Consider the following 23,214-nt stretch of genomic DNA (forward strand, 5'->3'; position numbering starts at 1 on the left):
TCATCCCAGAGGGGCCATATCAGCCTGCTCATGGCAAGTCAACATCCTAAGGAAAGTCCTATGTCTTGGTTGTGGTGAATACCTATTCAGACCATGACCTTGGTTTTCTAGTTCATCGTGTGGGCAAGTAACATACATGGTATACCTTGGAAAAGTGGCTCTGCCACCCCTTCATATACCCAGACAACATCTCCTCTGACCAAGGAACCTACTCTACTGCACATTCCATTCGGTGATAGCCACAGACCCATGAAATTAGATGGACCTTCCACATGACCCACCATCCACAGGCAGCTGGCATTAAGGAAAACTTTAATGGCCACAGGAAAATGAGCTTTGGCAACTATACCTTAACAACTGTCTTACTGGATGGAATGTCCACCTTACTTGGGCCTTCTGGAAGCTCAAATAGGCAGTTCTCTGGGAGGGACATGCAGTCTTATCCCACTTCCTAGCACAGGGAGGGAATGAAGGCGGGGAACGAACTCAGGCTCTGCTGCACATCTGCTCTACATCCATCAAGATGAGGACTGGCCCCAAGAGGGACCAAGGGGAAATCACTCGGGAATTTCTTTTGGCATCTGTCAGGGGATCATATTGTGTTTTATCCCATTATACCCTCCAACAATTCCCAGGGTGGTGGGAGGTTAGGGTCACAAAGGAGAGAAGTGAGATGATAGAATCCTGACTAGATGGGGTGGGCATGTCATAGATGGGGTGACAATCCAGTAGGATGGACCTGTGGGGCCTGATACATACATACTGAAGGCGGGTAACTCTTTATCCTGGTTGGGCCAGCAGTCCCCTTGGGAATGGTCAGCCACTGGTGTTCCCAAACCTTTACTGTCAACGTTGTTGAGAGACGTGAGCCTGAAGGCCCGACCCATCTCCACCTTCACAATGGAGGTGGGAGAGGGCTTACGTTGTGGAAATTAATGGGGAGGAGTAGGCTAGGCCTAATCTGGAGGCTGAACGGGAAGTCAGGGACATACACAGCGATCATCTCCCACCCCCTTGTCTATACCCTCCTTTTCTATTGTGTGCAGATGTTTCAGTATGTTTCCATTCTACAGCCCAGAGGAGAGATTAGGTCTAATGAAAAGGCATGAGCATACCTTAAACCCAGAAACCAGGAGCAAGCAGCCCCACCTGTTTATCAGGGCAGGAATTCTTAGTGGCAAGGACCCTTTCTCCTGGGATATATAAATACTCAACACTCAAACAGAACAGGGTCTCTCCTCTGCGATGTGTAGTGGGGTGTAGGGAATTGCCATCCACCAACTCTGACCTGAGCAGTTGGTCTCCACAGTAGACCGGCCACATTGGGATCTCTTCCCCTACTCTTTTGGACCCTTTTTGTGATGTAAGTAATGAATCAGTCATTAGCTGAAAGTTTCTGTTGTGCCTAAACCTGTGTTGCCACAACACACCACAAGCAACTGACTCCAAAATCAGTATTCAGTATATACAGTTACCTAGAACCTGCTTTTTCACTATAGCTTGTTATCCTTTTCTTATAAGTCAGGGTTCAGATTCTCCAAAGAAACAAAATCAACAGGATATATATTAAGAGATTTATTTTAAGGAATCAGCTCATGCAATTGTGGGGCAAGTCTGAAATGTATAGGGCAGGCCAGCAAGCTGGAGTGTAGTTGAAGTCTTGTGTCTGAAAACAGAAGGGAGGCCAGTAGGCTGGGAACTCAGAGTAGACAGCACAGTGTTGAGGCAGTTTCTTCTCTTGAGGCTGTGCTCTTGAGGCCTTCAACTGATTGGATGTGGCCCACCACATTATTGAGGGTAATATCATCCATTAAAGTGAACTGATTGTAGATGCTAATCACAGCTACAAAATACCTCCACAGCCACATGAAAGCCAGTGTTTGAGCAAACACCAGAAACCATAATGTAGCCAAGTCGACACATAAAACTAACCATCACACTTACTTCCAACTGTTTCTAGTGGCCTGAAAACATACTCCTTTTACTCAAACTCCAGTCTTTTCATAGCTAGGGAGTGCAGTAGTTAGTTCTCAGATATCACTTGGTTGTTGGAGTAAAGGAGAGGCACTAAGAGAATCCAACAGCTCCTAATAAAAAGTGTCAGTCAGTATTTTCTGTTTTCACATTTACCTCATCCTCAGAAGTTGCTGATGCCTCTAATTCCGAAGTCTTTTCAAAGTTTATGGTATGAAAAATTCTCTTCCTTCCAGCATTAAGTTCTCAGTCCTTTCCAAATCTCTAAGTCTATGTCCATTAAACAATCTGCTTCTTAATTCATCTGCTGCTTTACTGTCATTTCCATGGGAGTTCTGGAGGGAGCAAGGATTAACTAGTGTTCAATCTGCCATGTAATACCAATTGACAAGGACTCTCTACCATTGAATATATCATAACAAAGGAAATAGAATGCAAAAGAATGTTTTCATGTTTCATGTCAAAATTTGTTCTGAAACTATCTATTTTAATCTCAAGGTGGTTTTATAAATTGGTATTATCTAAATCCATGTAAGAGAGGTTCATTATTCCTCAGTACTTAACATTGTAAATACACGGCCAAGACAAAACATGGATTGTGAATTTTTGAGTTACTTGATTATTTATAAATTTCAACGTACAGTTGAATTTTGATAAAATTTATCTTTTTAAATTAACATCAGTTAGATTAAACAAATACAAATACATGATTTTCTTTTCCCTAAAGTTTGCTAGTATATCTCTAAAATTGTTCCTTCCATTTTCCTTCTGTTTTTTATTACATGCTTTTCTGCATTTTTCCATAACTTTTTGTCATCCTTATTTTATTCTTATTATCTGTAATATTTTTTATACATTCACCACCATTTTTACATGCTTGATCTTCTGTTGTTTTCTGAATCAGCACTATTTTGAGTAACAAATTCCTTTAAATATGTAGATAAGTTATGTAATTTATAAACTCTTTCTTCTAATTTTAACTTCCTTTTTTTTTTTTTTTTTAATTACTCCCTATTTTCCACCTTTCGAAATAAGTGGTTCTTTTATAAGTTGTAAAGATGAAGTAAAGGTAGATAATTTTTCATAAACACAATGATTGCTAAGAAATAAGCTTTTTTTTTAACTTGGAAAGGTTCTTAGAATAGAACTCCCTCACTGAAAATATTCATCTTTTGTTTTGCTTAGACTATTTTCTACTTTTGAAAATTTTCTTCTCTCCATTATGAATATATATATATATTCTTTGTTTCCAAAAATAAAATGGGAGATAGCATGTTAATATAAAAACATGTATTTTCCATTATGACTGTTAAGATTGTGAAGATAAATTTCATTCCAAATTATTTTTGTTTGTATTACCAAAAATAAACATGATAAAAAGTAGCAGCAGCTTCAGCAGAGTTCACAGAAATAGTTTTCAAGTTGGCATTATAACATATTGGGTTTTTGGAAAAACACAACACATATGTTGTGGCTAAAATGGTTGAATGGGTGATAATTTCAACTGTAAGTGTAACCATTATCTGCACTTTAACAGAAATCTAGATGGGAGGCAGTAGTTAATAGTTGTTAAGATAACAAATTGGTCTTAACAGAATTGGTCAAATCCTCGCTTTGATACTGTGGTTTTAAGACAAGTTATTTTAGTTCTCAGGGCCTCAGTTTCTTCAACAGCAAAATGGGGATTTACAACCAAAGAGTATTATAAATATTAAATGAACTTCATACACAATGTATGTACCATAATACCTGGCACATGGTGAGCATTCAATGAATGGTTATTAATATCAGACCATACAAATACACATGATCAAAATGAGTGAAATTGTATAGGCAACAGATTAATTAATTCAAATTAACACCAAAATTGGTAGAATTACCAATATTTACATTTTCAGCATATGAAAATGACACACTGACCCTGGATGAAATACAATAGAAAATGGTAAGGTTTGCTAGAGAGGCTGCTGTCTTTTAAAGCTAAAAAGGATTTAAAATGTGCATTAATCTGGTGACTAGCACTAACCTTCTTTTCAGTGTACTAGGAAGAATCAGTTATTCAACAAATATTTTTTGATTGCCTAGTATGTGCCTGGATATGTTTACCTACCATGCAAAAGAGAATACCTCCTTTTTATGCTTTGACTGCTTTCCTTTTCCGCAGACACTTCCACTGGGCCTGGGAGATGGGCAATTCTATGCATGGACAGATGGTTTAAGAAGAAAGGACTGGCATGACTATGAAAGCATTCAGAAAGAGGCTATGCGCTCAGGTATGGAGTTCAGTGTAAGCCCAAGTGCTACTTTATCTACTTCAGTGTCTCATTTGTCACTTAAAGGATCTCTAATTAGTTTTCCTTCTATACAAAATAAGGGATGTGTCATGGGGATGTTAGAGGTCAACATTGGACAGAATCAAAACAACTTCAAATTTCAGAGAGAAAACAAACAATGAATAGCCTATAAAATATTAGCTGCAGAAGAGATTATTAAAATTTTAGAAATCTATAGAACTTTCTTTTTCCAAATTGCCTTTCAATAATTTCCATGGGTTCCTTTGTTTCTTTGTTTTTTGTTTTTTGATTTATCAATGAGACAGGTACTGGTAGGCAATTATCTGGAGCTAGACTCACTCATCAGGGCTGAAGTGTATCTAATTGGCAATGCAGGGTGTATAAGGAATATCACAATTTGTAGACATTGGGAAGGGGTTACAGCAAGTTGGTAGAACTCAGAAGCCAGGAACCTGAAGATGGCAATATTCGGGCATACAGATAGGCAGTTAAATGGAATCAAGTAGGTCTGAACATATGTAGCTGAAACATTTTACTTCCAGGGAAAAGTAGAAGGAAAGAATAAGTCCATTGAGAAGAACAGAAAAATAAGGTTGTTGGAAACTGGGATTCAAAATGCTACAGAATAGAAACCCAGTGAAAATGAATAACATCTGATAGGAAGTCCAAATATTCCATAATTTGGCCAAAGGAGCTCTGTATTTTTTTAATAGTAAGGATGTCACAGAAATAGAGAAGTCATTGCTTGAGTGAAGATAGGCAAGCAGCACTGAGTCACTGAACATCTGGTCAAATCAGCCTCAGAATTGTGTCCCAGTCACTGTGTGAGTCCTCCTAGTCAGCATGTATATTCTGCATCACCTCTCAACCTTGCTCATAACTCTTCTTCTCTGTATTACTGGGAGGAGAGTGTTTAAACAGGTATGAAATTGTTCTGAGCTCTGGGTCAGGTGTGGCTGCCTTAATTAGAGTCTTCCATCATTTCCTCCTTTCATTCCTTTAAGATTTCTTAAATCAGCCCCACCCCCATTCCCTTCTTCATTAAAGCCTCTTTTCCCAAGGATATTCCTATTCCATAGGGAATCAACTTCTTGCAAGTTTCATAATCTTTCAACCTTGGTTATGACTCCATGAATGGTCACCCCTGTGAGTATCTTCATCAGCCTCCTCATTTTTCTAACCCTTTTATATTTTTCCTCTATTTGTTTGGTCAGCCCTATATTAATCCAACCATTCATTCCTGTTTGTTATCCCAGGATGCTGATTTTTTGTGTGTGGAAATTTCACATTTTTAGCAACTGAAGCCACCACATGTTAATAATGATGATAATAATAATAATAATAATAACCTAAAATTTATTGAATAGCTGCTTTGTACTGGGAGCTTTACATATATATTTCACTTAAACCTCATAATGACTCATGTAGATACGTATTATTATCCTCAAATTATAAAGTTAAAAAACAGTTCTCTAAGAATTTAAGAACTTGATTTGAAGTCAAACAGCTAATGAATTGTGAAGCTGGATTAAAAGCCAGGTCTTATGACAATCCATTTTACCCCTTTGTCTGACTTAGAATAATAATGGTATAATCAATAGAATGAGGTAGTGACAAGGGCACATATGGAAGCGAGAGACCCTGTTTCACATTCTATCTTTTCCATACATGAGCTACGTAAGTGGGAAATCAATTTCTTTCTGACATTCTAATTTGCAATATTGCTGTAAGGATTAAAGATTGTTTACATAAAGTAATTGGTCAATTGTTTTGGCATATTATAAATTCAACTAAGGATAACTACAATTATCAATCCATCTAAATTATTTTCACATGAATTGGTATGCCTGTCCTTTGCTTATACTGATGTGTTGGGATACAACAATCCAGTACTTAACATTTATCTCTGCTCCATATCATCAATTCCACACCCTGAATAAGCATTTCTCTTATGTTTTCATTCTCAGTTAGGCCAAGGAGAACTTGATCTACAAAAAAAATTGTTAATAAAACAAGTTTCCTAAAATGAAAAGTCTTTGTGGAATTAGAAACCTTTAAGTGCTAGAATGTTACATGGTTCACTGGAAGATAAAATATATGACACATGCAATAGACTGGAATTAACTATTTTTTTATCATGAAATACAGCACAAATACATAGAGTGTATTAAAATGTGTGTGTGTGTGTGTGCACGTAGTATAAAGTCAAAATAAACTGCTGTGTACTCAATTTCTGGTCAAGAAAAGAGATCGTTGTGCACTTCTGTCCCCTCAAAATTCTGAAGTTTTTGTTTATTCCCTTACTTTTCTCTGTAGTTTTTGCCACCAATGTATCTATCCTTAAATAAATATTGTTTCATTTTGCCTATATTTGAACTTTGTCTAAAAATTAAGTCATGCTGGCGTGGGAAAGCCCACCACCCAGACTCCATCCAACAACAGCAGTCATGAGATTGCTGCTGCTTCCTGGAGGCCCTCCTAAATATCTTCATTCAGAATATTTTTGTTTTATTTTAAGTAAAAAAAAAAAAAAAAAAAAGAATCAAGCAGCCCTTTAGACATCCCTTGTCTAAAGCGAGAAGAAAAACTCATATACTAAAGAAATCATGCCCAAATTCAAACGACGAAGAAGAAAGCAAAAAACCAAAGCCAAAAGATTATTTAAGAAAAAAGAAGCCTCTCCGTTCCAAGCTAATTATACATCCTCCTCCTCTACCACCCTCATCAGAAAGAGTGGTTGTTCCTACAACAGATACACTCTATACAAGAAGCTGGCTAAGATCAACCTGGAGCTTCAAATTTCCCAATATCAAAGATGCTGTAGAACGTTGGACGAAAGAGCATGGTCTACATACAGCTGGTGCCAGAACTGCATAGCCCAGCATTTAGAAGTATTGAAAAGCATCATCCTTTCATCCTGCACCTGCCACTAAGAGCGTCACAGTCTGGAACAACAGTTTTCCATTTTGGAAAGTGAATTCTGCAAACTCCAGGAAGCACTGAAGACCTTCTCAGAAGATTCTTGCCTAAGCTGTGGTCAGTTGAGTGGTAAATTTACAAATGTGCCAGCTTATGGTCTAACCACTCCTGGAGAATGCCAAACTGCACTTCCTCCCACACTGCCATAGCCAGCAAGCCATCTTCCTCCTCCTCCACTGCCATTGCTGTCCCCTCCACATCCTCCTCTACCTCCTTCTGCACCACCAATAGCACCTTTACTGCTCAGAAAAGCAGAGCGCAATAAAGCACTTCAGGCTGAGCCTTTAAAAAAAGACAGACCCATGCAAATACAGTTAAAGATCTCCTGTCTGTGAAATTTAAAAAGACCCAGAGTTTTGATGAAAAGAGGAAGCTTGTACCATCACTGTAGGCACCGAATCCTGTAGTTACCATCTCTGATCTGCAACGTGTTACCTTGAAACATAACTCCAAAGTGTTATCAACTCATGTTACAAATGTCTTAATTACCCCTGATAAAAGCCAGATAGATCTGCAGAGACTATTGAGAAAAGTCAATATAAAGAGGACCCAGGTGGAACCCCTCTTACCAATAAAGAAAATATGGAAACAGGAGCTGGACCAACCCCAATAATGACCCAAGCCTTGAGGAGAAAGTTTCAGGTGGCTCACCCAAGAAGTCCCACCTCAAACTCTGCCACTTTCTACAGGCAGCTTTGATGAACAAAACTGATGTCAACTTTGCCCAACTCTGTGTGACAATTCGTAAAATATACAGATAAAACATCCTAAATCCATTTTTTATGTAGTTGGGTATATATAAATAATTACACTGTTATATGATTCCATTTGAAGAATTAGAGGTACATGGCATTCACAGATACTATTGTATAAAGTTTTAGAGTGTTTGGATATTTTCTAGTTTGTATGTTCAATAAGAGAACCAGATGGGAAAATGCAATCTCCAAAGGTACCGTGGAATTACCCAGTTTATGTTGGAGAGGTTGTTCAGATTTAACTACATAACTAGTTTGTACTACTAGGTGTAGTTATGACATTAGGAAAACAGCCTGGTTCCTGTTTATCTTGAGAATAATCAATGGAGGAAGGTATCTGCCCTGTCTAATGTTCTTCACTCTGTAATGCCTCTTCTTGGGTAACTGAAAGGAAAAATATTTAACCTGTAAGGCTCATCCATTCATAAGGTGCTACACACTTGATCAAGGCCCTCTAGATTTTTTATCTGTTCACTACAGACAATTACAAGATCATACCATCTCCATCCAAATACAACTATTTTTCCAAAAGGTTTTGAAGTAAAAGACCCAATGTGATCTAAAAAAATGGAATACATAATTTCTATAATGGATTATTACATAATTGCTAGCACATCAGGTAGGTAATTATATCTGGCTCACTGAGGATCTGAAATATTCCTTACTTTTATACCTGCCTTCCACATTCATGCAACTAAATATGAATTTCATGAGAAGTTCAACATGAATCTTATATTTTCACCACACCTTGCCAAGTATCCCCTGAGGTCCAGAGTAGGTTCTCTGTGAGAACCCTGTTTCCCTGTCCTCACCATGTTGTGGATTCAGTAATAGTAAAAATGCACACCTCCCTAGGGTTGCCAGATGTCGCAAACTAAAATACATAATGTCCAATTAACTTTGAAGTTCAGTTACACAACGAAAAAATTTTTAATGTAAATATGTCCCAAATATAGCATGGGACATATTTAAAGTACAAAATTATTTGTTATTTTTCTGAAATTCAAATCTAACTGTGCATTACCTATTTTATCTGGCAACCCTACCAGCCAGTCCTCTACAAAGTGACCAGCATTTCTGGGAGCCCCCAGTTTGCCAGACATGTCTGCTTGGCAGTGGACATGACTGTAGCTTTAGCCAGGATTCCTATCACATATGTGCTAAGTATCGTGGAAGAAGTGGAACTCTTATTGCTGTGTGTGTAACTGAAGACACAGGGTTAGCACTGATGCTAGTAACCTCCTCTGAGGTTCCAAGAATAAGCGTAGCAGCTCCTCATGGTTAGGAAACAAGGGGTTTCAGATCTTCACTGAACTTTATAGCCTGACGAGAAGCAACTACATAGATGATACCCCTGAAATATCCCCAAGTTAGCTTAAGCTAAAAAGATGTTTTAGCAATTTCCCAGAAAAGCTACATTTCCACAGATAAATGTTGCTTTGAGACGCCAGATAAAGTGTTGGAAAGTCACCAGGCTGTGAAGCAGACCTAGGGATAATGTTTAGCACCTAAGAGGTAATCCTGTTTATGAGACCCACATTTATGTTTACAATACACTTACGAATGAAAATTAAACAGGGAGTGAAGTTAAGAGACATATCTGCTTCTGGTAAATGTTTTTTGTTTTTTTAAACTGCTAGTTATATTTATACTATGCAAGAATAAAGGAAATGATCCCTGAGAAGCAGATGAGTATTTGTAAGAGAAAAATATTTTATGGGATATTTACAATATTCATAAACCACCATGCACTGTATCAGTTTAATTTAAATGATTTGATCATTTTCGTGGTATAAAGGTTCATAGGAAAAATGCTGTAAAAATCTTATAGATAAGCATTTTCAAAGCCCCCATTCTACCAGTATTAAAATGTATTCTGCCTTGCATCTTGTACTAATTTTAATAACATATTTTATACTGTACTCATTTGAGGACTCTGTAAATGCTATTGTTTCATTAAACTATTCCTTCTGAAAAAAATTGAATCATGCCATATGGCTTCTTTCACTCAAAATTATTTTTGAGATTCATCCACGTCAATGTGTGTACCTGTAGTCCATTCATTTTTATTGCTATTTAATTATCTACATTTCCTCTTGACGGATATTTGAATAGTTTCTGAGTTTTGGTTAGTATGTATAGTGCTGCTATAAATATTCTCGTACATATTTCCAGTGTAGAGATAAGATTTTCTTAGGGTACATATTTAGTGGTAGAGTTTATATGTATAGGGAATGCACATTTCAACTTTATAAGACTGTGGCAATCTGTTCTCCAAAAGTTGACATATTAATTTCATTCCTATCAACAATGGATGTAATTCCAATTGCTCTATCTCCTTGCTGACACTTAATATTATCTAACTTTTTAACTTGTTTACAACTTAATCTCTTATTATCACTTAAATTTTCATTTTACTTATTTCTAAAGTTGTTGACCTCTTCTTTTTATGCTTATGGACCATTTGTGCTTCCTTTTTTATGAAATTCCTATTCATTTCTATGGCCACTTTATGTTTCCCTCTTCCTAATTGGTCCACAGAGCGGTCTTAATTTATTTTGGATAATATCCTTTTGTGGTTATATATAGTGAAAATATCTTATTCCACATTTTGTAGACTATTAAAAAAATCTCTGTATGTACCATTTAATGAATATAATTCCTTAATTTTGGTGTAGTCAAATTTACATATGTGTGTATCTATGTATCTATGTATTTATCGATCTATAATTTTAAATATAAGTTATACTGGTATTCTATATGCCTATTAAAAGTTTGATATGTTTAGTTCTTAGTCCACCTGGTTTTCATTTTTATATGGTGTGAGGTAAGAGTCCAATATTTATTTTGTTTCTATACATTTAAATTCCAATCCCTAGCCCCATATATAAAAAATTTACCACCCCCCACCTGATCTAAGTTTGTCTGTATTAGAAATCAAGTTTCCATAGTTGTTTGCTCTGCTTCTGGGTTTTCAATTCTGTTATGAGTAAACAGCCCAATGCTAATAGCATATTTGGTAATACTAATCCCACTTCCTTGCTCTTCTTTTATGGGTGTGTATTTCCATTCTTAGCATTGTACTCACCCTTAAAATTTTAGATTAAGTTTGATAATTGTCACGTACAGAATCTCAGATACACACAAAAAAATGGAATTTTAGAATTGTATTGAATCTTCTCATAAATTGGAATATAACTGACAATTTTCCAGTATTGAATCATCCATTCCATAATACATCATATTAATTGTTGCTTATTTATGCTATTTAGAGATAGGTTTGTAATTTGTTTGACTTTTTTAGTTATATTCCTAGAGGATTGATATTGTTGGTATTGTAAATATTAATTTTTTTACAGAAATTGGAAATTATTTGTTGCTGGCATATAGAAATGTTAATAATTTTACATATTAGAACCTATGGGTTCTTTTGGATTTTGGATGTAGACAGACAAAGCACCTGCAAGTAAAGAGAAGCACTACTTTTATTTCCTTCCATCCTTGACCTTATACATTTCAATTCTTTTTTCCCCATTACTGCATTTTTTTAAGAACCCAAGTATAATTTTGAAGACAAGTACTAATAGTGGGTACTTTTGGCTTATATTATTTGACAATATCAAATTAGATGTTTACCTTTAAGATTTTATCTATCTTTCTATCATCTATCAATCATCTACTCTATCTACTTATCTATTTATTTCATGTAAATATGTATTGTAATATTTATTAAGCCTTCTGAACCTCACTAAGAATTTTATTTTTTTAAATCCTAATGAATGTTGATTTTTATCAAAGATTTTTTGTTTGTTTGCATCTATTGAGGTAGATAATACGGTAAAATTTCTTTTTCAAAATGTTTTTCAGCAAATTATATCAATTGCTTTACTAGTGGAAAACCAAATTTGCAATTCTGGACTAAATTTATCTTTTGATTTATCATTACATTTGGTTTGATAATATTTTGTTTTATATTTTCAAATCTTTGTCAATGAGTGAATATTGGCCATGGATTTTTCTTTCTCATATAATCTTTTTTAAGTTTTGGTTGCAATATAATAATAGCTGTATAAAATGACTTGGTTAATTTTATTGTTTTTCAATACTCTGTAATTGTATACTTCAATTATTTGTTTATTGATAGGTAGAATTTGTGGGGAAAAGTATCTAGACTTGAAATTTTTTGGAGTAAAGATTTTTAACTACTAGGTTAACTTTTTAATAGTTATAATACTAGTTGGTCACCTATTTATCCTGGAATCTATTACATTTTTCTTGAAATTTGGCTATTTTATTTGTGTTCATATTTACTAACATATATTTATTCATAATATCCTCTTATGGTTTTTGTAATATCCAGAAAGTTGTTACTTTTCTTTCAAATATTGCTTATTTTTGTCCTTTCTCCTATATTAATCTATTTCACTAGGAACTTGTCAAATTTATCAAAATTTTTAAAAACTGGTTTTTAGCGGTTTTAATCTTTTCTATTTTATGCTCTATTCCTCATTGATTCCAGTCTCAGATTTATTAATTCCTTTTTCGTTCACTATTAACAGCTCTTGCCTAACTATTTTAATAGCCTCCTAACTGATCTTCTTGCCCCATAGTTAGCTCTTCAAATAGCCCAATGATCATTTGAAAATATGCCAAACGTGTTCCAAGAGTTTCATTCATTATTCCTGCAGACTGGAACCTTTCTTGCCCATATGTTTATGAACTCAGTCTCTTCTTCCTTATGGTTACCAGATCATATTACCATTTGTTTACACGGATGTTCAATAACCATTACATATACACACACACACACACACACATATATGATATCACCATATCTGCTATATGGATACATATACATATATTCCCTTTCATTCACTCTATCCCTTTACCCTGCTTATTTTTCTTTATAGAAATTACCTTTCTATCTATTTATACACACATGTATTTCAATTTAATGAGTTAAAATTTTATGATGCCTTATGATATAACCACGTGCCCAAGGGCTCTAAACCGCAACATTATTATGCATCCTTTTAATTGAGCTTTTTGAATAATGGCAATCCATCATTATTCAAAAGTATTATGAAAACCTGCTACAACATGGTTACTATTTTTCTTTTTTGGAGATTTGCCCCACCTCCTCTTTAGCTTTATGATTTAAGTTATTAAGTGTTCATACTAATTACTGTGAATTTTCGCATTATAATATTTAAAAGGAATGACTTAAAACACCAAGAATTTATAATATTTTAAAATGATTAACAATAGATTTTCCTAAATTCCTAAGTTCCTTTAAACAACATTTCACTTTAGGGCTGGTCGGGGACATCTATGTATTTATTCTACATAATTGAACCAAGACTGGCAATCAAACAGAACAAGAAACAAAAATGTGCTCCTTTACTGAAAGACTGTTATTATTTTCCTATCATAAAGTAAAAATGGTAATTTGTTATAACTACAGGAGCTCATGGTCATCTTTTATTGATGCCTCATGTCTCTTATAAACATTATCTGGCACTCTTTTTATTACTATAACAATGAAAGATTGCTTATTGTTAATAATTCACTATAATTTATACATCTATGATGTGTTTTCAACAAATTTCATAATGAGATTTGTTCAGAAGTGGTGAACTTTTGGGAAATGTTACCAAAATAAGATTCATTATTATTTATTAGATTAAAAGTTAACTTTTAATGAAATATTTCCTTTGGCAGTCATTATTTCATAATAATGAAAATGTAAAATGGAAGTGAAAAGATTGTGAGCATTCTGTTGAGAATTATCATTATATGTCTAATAACTAGAACAAAGTTTACCAGAAAATAAATTGAGTGACAATTTTCTAGGGAAAAATCCCTTCAGTCTTACAATATGAAAATAGCAGTTTAGAAATATCTCAGGAGATTTCTTAACTGCAATCAGTTTATATTGAAAATATAGACAAATATAGTTTAAATAATTCAATTTAACTATTTATTGCAAAACTCAGAATATCTCTCTAACTGTATGTGAGATTAACTGAGCCTTATTTTTCTCATCTGTAAATTGTTGTTTACTTATAGGACCTATCATGCAATAATTTTAAGTATTAAAAAATTATGTAATTAAGTTACTTTGGCGGTAGTATATGCTCAATAAATGGTGTTTACATATTCAGTAGCCCTGATTTCTAACACCTGTATGCTTATAACTTGAATTGTCTGTCATAATCTCTTTCATACCTTCAAATCCAATCAATTGACACAAGCTCTCATAAAAATTTCCACTTGGGTGTTGATATTAACTTTTCCTTCAAGTAAACTCTCTATCCTTACTTTTTAATTTATTTTTATGACAAACGCTTTGTGAATTTATGCCCCAAACCTATGCTTTCTCTCTCAGTGCTGTATTTGTGCTTTGTCAAAAGAAGGAGAGGCAGTTCAAAAATCTTTCATATGATAGTAGTTATGATTATTATCCAATTGTTTCTTACTGTAAATGTCTTATATTTGTGAAAAGTCATATGAGAATATCACAATCCTGATTGTGTAGAAATAAGAATATGATCTGATGAAGGAAGACGGTGTGCAAGAAGAGCAAGTAGAAAAAGATGAGAAACATATAGTAAAGCACATAGCTAGATTCATTGAATCTCAAAGGCTCAAGTACATGAAGATAGTTTGAGGTTTGCCATTCATTTTCCTAGAGTCTTATTCCCAATTTTATTTTCCCCGGTTTTAACCTTTTTCTGCATAGCTGTTAAGTAATGGTGAAATATAAATCTCTATTTTCTAGAAGCTTGCCAAAAAGAATACTCAAATACCAACTATAGCTAATATTTAGAACTCAACCATGATGGTAATCTCTTTGCTAATAATAACTGTGATCTTGAAACTCCTTGAAGTTTCTGTGGACTTAGTAGGAGAAAGAGCTAAAGATATTATTCCATTTAGAGTTATATAATTCTTGTACTTACATAATGTGATGATTAATTTTATATGTCAACTTGGCTAGGCTATGGTGTCCAAATGTTTGGTCAAATACCAGTCTGGATGTTGCTGTGAAGATATTTTGTAAATGTGATTAGCATTTACTAACACTTGATTTTTTTATTCAATTTAATCGAGATATATTCACATACCATACAATCATCCAAAGTATACAATCAGTTGTTCACAGTACCATCATATAGTTGTGCATTCATCACCCCAAACTGTACATTTTCCTTGTACCAGAAAAAGTGAAAATAAGAATAAACTATAAAAGTAAAGAAGAACATCCCCCCCCCCACACACACTATTTTTCACTTAGTTTTTTGTCCCCATTTTTCTACTCATCCATCCATACACTGGATAAATGGAGTGTGATCCATAAGGCTTTCACAATCACACTGTTACCCCTTATAAGCTACATTGCTATACAATCATCTTCAAGAGTCAAGGCTACTGGGTTGGAGTTTAATAGTTTCAGTTATTTACTTCTAGGTATTCCAATGCATTAAAATCTAAAAAGGGTTATCTATATAGCGCATAAGAATGCCCTCCAGAGTGACCTCTTGACTCCATTTGGAATCTCTCAGCCACTCAAACTTTATTTCGTTTCATTTCTCATCCCCCTTTTGGTCAAGAAGATGCTCTCAATCTCATGATGTTGGGTCCGGATTCATCCCCGGGAGTCATATCCTGTGTTGCCAGGGAGATTTACACCCCTGGGAGTCAGATCCCACTTAGGGGGGAGGGCAGCGAGTTCACCTGTCGAGATGGCTCAGTTAGAGAGAGAGAGGGCCACATCTGAGCAACAAAGAGGTACTCAGGGGGAGACTCTCAGGCACAATTATAAGCAGGTTTAGCCTCTCCTTTGCAGTGACTAGCTTCATAAGGGCAACTCCTGTGATAGAGGGCTCAGCACATCAAACATCCAGTCCTTAATATTTGTGAGAACATCAGCAAGAATCCAGGTGAGGAAGCCCAATACCTCTGCATTTTCCCCCAGCTCCTCCCTGCCCATATATTTTTATTCTCTGTCCAAATTACTTTGGTATGTGTCACTATTTCACACTAACGTATGCAAATGTTAGTTTGCACGTCTTACTTCCTATTACAAGTTTCATGCAATTATGGTATTTGAATGGAAGCACAAGTTAAATTGTTTAGGAAATATAGATCTTGCACCAACTAAACATCTCTTCCCTTGGTCTTACACATGGAATTTGAAGTTTTAAAAGGCAGTCAGTATCACCCAATTTGCCCTAGTCCTAACCATATCTGCTTCATTCATATCTCTAGTTGAAGTCTGGATTCTTTTTCAGCTTTTTAGCAGTTGCTGTATGTGCTAATACTGACATTCATATCTGCAGAGTTCTAGCTCTGAGTTTCAGGTGTCACACAGATACCCAAAGTTCCAGGGATAGATCAGGTTATACACAAAGGGATCAGCATCTTGGAATCTGGAGATAGCCATTACAATTCAGGAATAGATATGACTGCTGTAAGAGCTTACAGTCTAGGGACCATTACGGTAAGCATTTCTCTGATAAGCTGTGCTCTAAGGTCCAATTCTGATTTTACACATTCCAGTTAGTCCATATTGGTGAGGCATTATAGTGTTTGTCTTTGTTTCTGGCATAGTTCACTCAAAATACTGTCTCCAGGTTCCATTCATCTCGTTGTGTGTCTCACAGCTTCATTCCTTCTCTCAGTAGTTCAATATTTCCTTGTATGCACACACAAACAGTTCACCATTCTGTTCCTCAGTCGATGTACCCTTAGGCCACCTCCACCCATTGCAAATCATGAATAGTATCTCCATAAACACCAATGTGCAAATGTCCGTTCATGTCCTTGCTCTCAGATCCTCCAAGTAAATACCCTGTTGTGAGGCTGCAGGACCTTATGGCAGCCACATACTTAGTTTCATGTGGAACCACCCCACTGTCCTCCCGAAAGGCTATACCATTCTGCCTCCTAACCAACAGTAAGTAGGTATATCCCTCTCTCCATGTTTTCTCCAGCACTTTTATCTTTATATTTTTCTACACAATTTTATAGAGCTGTATTTACACACCATATAATTGTTCACAGTATACAATCAGTTGTTCATGGCATCATCACACAGTTGTGAATTTATAACCAGAATCAGCACTTGAACATATTGATTACTATGGAAAAAAGTTGTTTTTTTTAATTAATGAATAATAAAAAAGATAATAAAAAGAAAAGTAAAATATCATACAATACAATATAATAGTAGGGTCAGACAACAACACCACTACCAAGAATCCCAAGTCCTTCCCTTATATCCCACTCTCATACTCATTTAGCTTTGGTATATTGCCTTTGTTACATTTAATGGAAGCACACTACGATGTCAAAGGGTGCTTTGATTATATTTTTTCACCACTACCATCCCCTTTCCAACATGCTTCATGGTTGACATTCATTTGTTCTCCCACATGCAAGAACAGTTTTTATTTGTACATTTAGTCATAATCATTGACCACTCCAGTTTTTGTTAAGTTAAACAGTCCCAGTCTTTATCATCTATCTTTACCTCAGTTGTCATACATGCTTCTAGCCCACCTCTTTCAGCTTTACTCATGGACATCTTTGTTCAGTGTAGTTACAATATAGTGCTAACATCACACAGTAGTATGCTGTCTGTTTCTGGGTCTATACAACCAAGCCTGCTGAACATTCTGTAGTCCTTCAGCATCAAATGCCTGATCGCTACCCCCTTTCTATCTCCTGGTAGCCTTGTTAGCAGCTTTTAACTCTCAAAGTTTGCTCATTAATGATATTTCATATTAGTGAGACCATGCAGTATTTGCCCTTTTGTTTCTGGCTAACTTTGCTCAACATTAAGTCCTCAAGGTTCATCCACATTATTATATGTCCCATGTCTTTGTTCTGTCTTACAATTGCATAATATTCCATTGTGTGTATGTACCACAATTTGTTTATCCACTCGTCTGCTGATGAACATTTGGGCTGTTTCCTTCTCTTGGCTATTGTGAATAATACTGTGATAAACATTGGTTTACAAATGTCCGTTCGTGTTTTAACTTTCAGTTCCTCTGAGTATATACCTAGTAATGGAATAGCTGGGTCATATGGCAAATCTATACTTAGCTTCTTGAGGAATTGCCACACTGTCTTCTAGAGTGGTTGCACCATTCTACATGTAAGTGTGCCTCTTTCTCCACATCCTCTCCAGCACTTCTAATTTTCTATTTTTTGGATAATGGCATTCAGGTAGGTGTGAGATGGTATCTCATTGTGGTTTTGATTTGCATTTTTCTAGTAGCCAGTGAAATTGAGCATTTGTTCATATGCTTTTGATCCATTTGTATTTCCTCTTCAGAAAAGTGTCTGTCCATGTCTTTTGCCCATTTTTTGATTGGGTTGTTTGTCTTTCTGTTCTTGAGTTGTAGGATTACATTAAATATTTGGGATATTAGACCCTTACCTGATATGTGGTTTCCAAATATTGTTTCCCACTGTGTAGGCTGCATTTTTACTTTTCTGATAAAGTCCTTTGATGTACAAAAGTGTTTAATTTTGAGAAGATCCCATTTGTCTATTTGTTCTCTGGTTGTTCACACTTTGGGTGTAAGGTCTAGAAAATGACCTCTTATCATAAGATTTTTCAGAAATTGCTCTACATTTTCTTCTAAGACACTAATGTTTAGGTCTTTGATACATTTCAAATTAATTCTTGTATAAGGTGTGAGATAGGGTCCTCTTTCATTCTTTTGGAAATGGATATCCAGTTCTCTAAACACTGTTTATTGAAGAGGTTGCTCTGTCCCAGTTGCTTTGGCTTGACTGCCTTATCAAAGATCAATTGTCCATAGATGTGACAGTCTATTTCTGAACACTCAATTCGATTCCATTTGTTGGTATATGTATCCTTATGCCAGTACTATGCTATTTTGAGCACTGTCGCTTTGTAATATGCTCAATGTCAGGTAGTGTGAGACCTCCCACTTGGTTCTTCTTTCTCAAGATATTTTTGGCTATTTGGGGCACCTTGTCCTTCCAAATAAATTTGGTTATTGGTTTTTCTATTTCTGCAAAGTAGATTGTTGGGATTTTAATTGGTATTGCATTGAATCTATAAATCACTTTAGGTAGAATTGACATCTTAATTATATGTAGTCTTCCAATCCATGAACACAGTATGTTCTTCCATTTTGGTCCTGTTCGATTTCTTTAAGCAGTTGCTTGCAGTTTTCTGTGCATAGATCTTTTGTGGCCTTCATTAAGTTTATTCCTAAATACTTGATTCTTTTTGTTGCTATTGTAAATGGAATTTTTTTCTTGATTTCTTCCTCTTGTTGCACATTACTTGTGTATAAGAACACTATAGATTTTTGGGTGTTGATCTCATAGCCTGTCATTTTGCTATATTTGTTGATTAGTTCTAATAGCTTTGCTGTAGATTTTTCTGGATTTTCTACATATAGAATCATGTCACCTGCAAAGAGTGAAAGTTTTACTTCTTCCTCTCCAATTTGGATGCCCTTTATTTCTTTTTCTTGCCTAATTGCTCTAGCTAGAACTTCCAGCACAATGTTAAATGACAATGGTGACAGTGGGCATCCCTGTCTTGTTCCTGATCTTAGAGGTAGAGTTTTCAGTCTCTGCCCATTGAGTATGATGTTAGCTGTGGATTTTTCATATATTGCCTTTATCATATTGAGAAAATTTCCTTCTATTCCTATCTTTTGAAGTGTTTTCATCAAGAAAATATGTTGAATTTTGTTAAATGCCTTTTCTGCATCGATTAAGATGGTCACGTGTTTCTTCTGCTTTGATTTATTGATGTGGTGTATTACATTAATTGATTTTCTTGTGTTGAACCAGCCTTGCATACCTGGAATAAACCCTACCTGGTCATGGTGTATAATACTTTTAATTTGCTGCTGGATTCAATTTGCTAATATTTTGTTGAGGATTTTTGCATCTATATATATTAAAGAGATTGGTCTATAATTTTCTTTTTTTGTAGTATCTTTGTCTGATTTTTGCATTAGAGTGATGCTGGCTTCATAGAATGAGTTGGGCAGCTTTCCCTCCTCTTCAATTTTTTTGAAGAGTTTGAGCAGGATTGATATTAATTCTTTCCTGAATGCTTGGTAGAATTCACATATGAAGCCATCTGGTCCTGGGCTTTTCTTTTTTGGGAGCTTTTTGATGACTGACTTGTGATTGGTTTGCAGATGTCATCTATTTCTTCTGAGATCAATATTGATTGTTTATGCTTTCCTAGTAAATGTCCATTTCATGTAAGTTGTCCAGTTTATTAGCATATAGTTGTTCATAGTATCTTCTCATTATCTCCTTTATTTCTGCAGGGTGAGTAGTCATGTTTCCTTTCCCATTTCTGATTGCATTTATTTGCATCCACTCCTTTTTGTTGTTGTTGTTGTTGTTGTTGTTGTTAGCCTAGCTAGGGGGCCAACAATTTTGTTGATTTTCTCAAAGAACCAACTTTTGGTTTTGTTGATTCACTCTGTTGTTTTCCTTTTCTCAGTTCATTTATTTCTGCTCTAATCTTTGTTATTTATTTCCTTCTGTTTGCTTTGGGGTTAGTTTGCTGTTCTTTCTCTAGTTCTTCCAGGTGGATAATTAATTCCGCAATGTTTGCTCTCTCTTCTCTATTAATGTAGGTGTTTAAAGCAATAAGTTTCCCTCTCAGTACAGCCTTTGCTGCATCCCATAAGTTTTGATATGCTGTGTTTTCATTGTCATTTGCCTTGAGGTATTCACTAATTTCTCTTGTAATTTCTTCCTTTACCCACTGGTTTTCTAAGAGTGTGTTGTTTAGTCTCCACATGCTTGTGAATTTTACAATCTTCTGCCTCTATTTATTTCCAACTTCATTCTGTTATGATCCAGAAAGTGTTTTTTATAATACCAATATTTTTAAATTTGTTGAGACTTGCTTTGTGACCCAACATGTGGTCTATCCTAGAGAATGTTCCATGAGCACTTGAGAAAAATGTATGTACTGCTGTTATGGGGTGTAGTGTTCTGTAAATGTCTGTCAAGTCTAGTTCATTTGTCATACAATTCAACATCTCTGTTTCCTTATTGATCTTCAATCTAGATATTCTATCCATTGATGAGAGCAGTGAATTGAAGTTCCCAACTATTATTGTAGAGTTATCTACTTCTCCTTTAAGTATTCTCAGTGTTTGCCTCATGATTTTGGGGGCACTCTGGCTTGGCACATAAATATTTATGATTGTTATGTTTTCTTGATGAATTGACCCTCTTATTAATATATAGTATCCTTCTTTGTCTCTTTTAATTGTTTTACCTTTGAAGTCCAATTTGTCTGATATTAATACAGCTACTCTCACTTTTTTCTGGCTGCTGTTTGCATGAAATATCTTTTTTCAACCTTTAATTTTCAGCCTATTTTTGTCCTTGTGTCTAAAGTGAGTTTCTTGTAGACATGATAGAGTTGGGTCCTGTTTTTTAATCCATTCTGCCAGTATGTGTCCTTTTATTGGAGAGTTTAATCCATTAACATTTAGAATTATTACTGTAAGGGCAGTACTTCCTTCTATAATTTTGTCTTTTGGATTTTTTATGTCATGTCTTATTTTTTCCCTCTCTCTCCTTTTACCCTTCCTGATAATCTTCACTTCTACACTCTTCTCCAAACCTATCTCTCCTGTCTTTTCCTATCAGCCTGTAGCACTCCCCTTAGTATTTCTTGTAGTGCTGATCCCTTGTTCACAAACTTTCTCAGTGTCTGTTTTTCTGAAAATATTTTAATCTCTCCCACATTTTTGAAGGCAGTTTAGCTGAATATAGAATTCTTGGTTGGTGGTTCTTCTCTTTCAGTATCTTAAATATATCATGCCATTGTCTTCTTGCCTCCATGGTTTCTGTGGAGAAATCTGTACATATTCTTGTCCAGCTTCCCTTGTATGTGATAGATTGCTCTTCTCTTCCTGCTTTCAGAATTCTCTCTTTGTCTTTGACATTGGAAAATCTGATCATTAAGTGTCTTAGAGTAAGTCTGTTGGGATCTATTCTGTTTTGGTTAGCTGTCCTTCTTGAATCTGTAATTTTCTGTCTTTCATAATACTTGAGAAATTTTCTGTCTTTCATAATAGTTGAGAAATTTTCAGTGACTATTTCTTTTATTATTCTTTCTACCCCTTTTCCCCTCTCTTCTCCCTCTGGGACACCCATAACACATATATTTGTGTGCTTCATGTTGTCACTCAGCTCCCCCCTGCTCATATTTTTTCATTCTTTTCACTATCTGTTCTTTTGTGTGTATGAATTCAAATGCCTGGTCTTCCAATTCACTGATCCTTTGTTCTGCCTGTTCAAATCTACTGTTGTAACCCTCCATTGTCTTTTTCATCTCCTACATTATACCCTTCTTTCCCATAAGTTCTGCCTTTTTTTTTTTTTAGAGTTTATGAATTCTTCTTTATGGTCATCCAGTGTTTCCTTACATCCTTCATCTCTTTTGCTGTATCTTACCTCAGTTCATTGATTTGATTTTTGAGTTGATTTAGGAGATTTGTTTGAACATTGTTAATCAGTTCTTCCTTCAGTTCATTGAATCAATTTAGCATTAGTTGCTTCAACTCCTGTATCTTAGTTGAACTATTAGTTTGTTCCTTTGGCTGGTCCATATTTTCATGTTTCATGGCATGACTCATTATCTTGAGCTGTCTAGACATCTGAGTCTCTTGGTTAGTTTATTCTGGAGCTTGTTTTCACTCTTTTTACCTAGGGTTTTTTTGTTTGTTGGCTTTGTTCTCTAACTTTTGATGTTCAGTTCAGCTTACTCTAGGCCTCTAACTTAGGTTCTATTTAGTTGATCAGAGATTTCACCCCTTGTTTTTCTGTTTCTTGCCCTGCCTCTATGTAGCCTTTTTGTGTGAGGATCTCCTCAGATATGGTCAACCTCAGTTAGGTTTTCCCAGTCCAGAGATGCCCAGGTCCCAGGGGGAGGGTATGGAGTTTCCATGAGAATGAGTCCCTCCTGTGAGGCCTTTAGACTCTGTGCTTTTCCTATGCTGTCCAGCAGGTGGCATTTGCCAGCCTGCAGCTTTCCCACCAGGGTGAGGAGTTATGGAGATTTTAGTTCTCCCAGTGACCCTGACTCTGTCAGGGGCATTGCTGACTGAAGCTGGTGTCTGAATTCCAGCCCCTGGAGTATGAGTTCCCCAAAGGAGTACTTCCACTACAAC

At 35.5% G+C, this 23,214-nt stretch overlaps 1 protein-coding gene and 1 pseudogene across 1 annotated transcript in view; both read left to right on the forward strand.

Annotated features, from left to right (window-relative positions):
- GALNTL6 (polypeptide N-acetylgalactosaminyltransferase like 6) overlaps nucleotides 1-23,214 on the forward strand; it is a 1,267,846-nt gene that overhangs the window by 407,928 nt on the left and 836,704 nt on the right. Inside the window, exon 4 of the mRNA XM_037831017.1 lies at nucleotides 4,139-4,247. Coding sequence (XP_037686945.1) covers nucleotides 4,139-4,247 — 109 coding nt within the window. The remainder of the gene's footprint in view (nucleotides 1-4,138; nucleotides 4,248-23,214) is intronic.
- LOC119530019 lies at nucleotides 6,875-7,959 on the forward strand (annotated as a pseudogene).

The sequence above is a fragment of the Choloepus didactylus genome, chromosome 3, assembly GCF_015220235.1.
Source record: "Choloepus didactylus isolate mChoDid1 chromosome 3, mChoDid1.pri, whole genome shotgun sequence".
In the NCBI taxonomy this organism is placed as follows: Eukaryota; Metazoa; Chordata; class Mammalia; order Pilosa; family Megalonychidae; genus Choloepus; species Choloepus didactylus.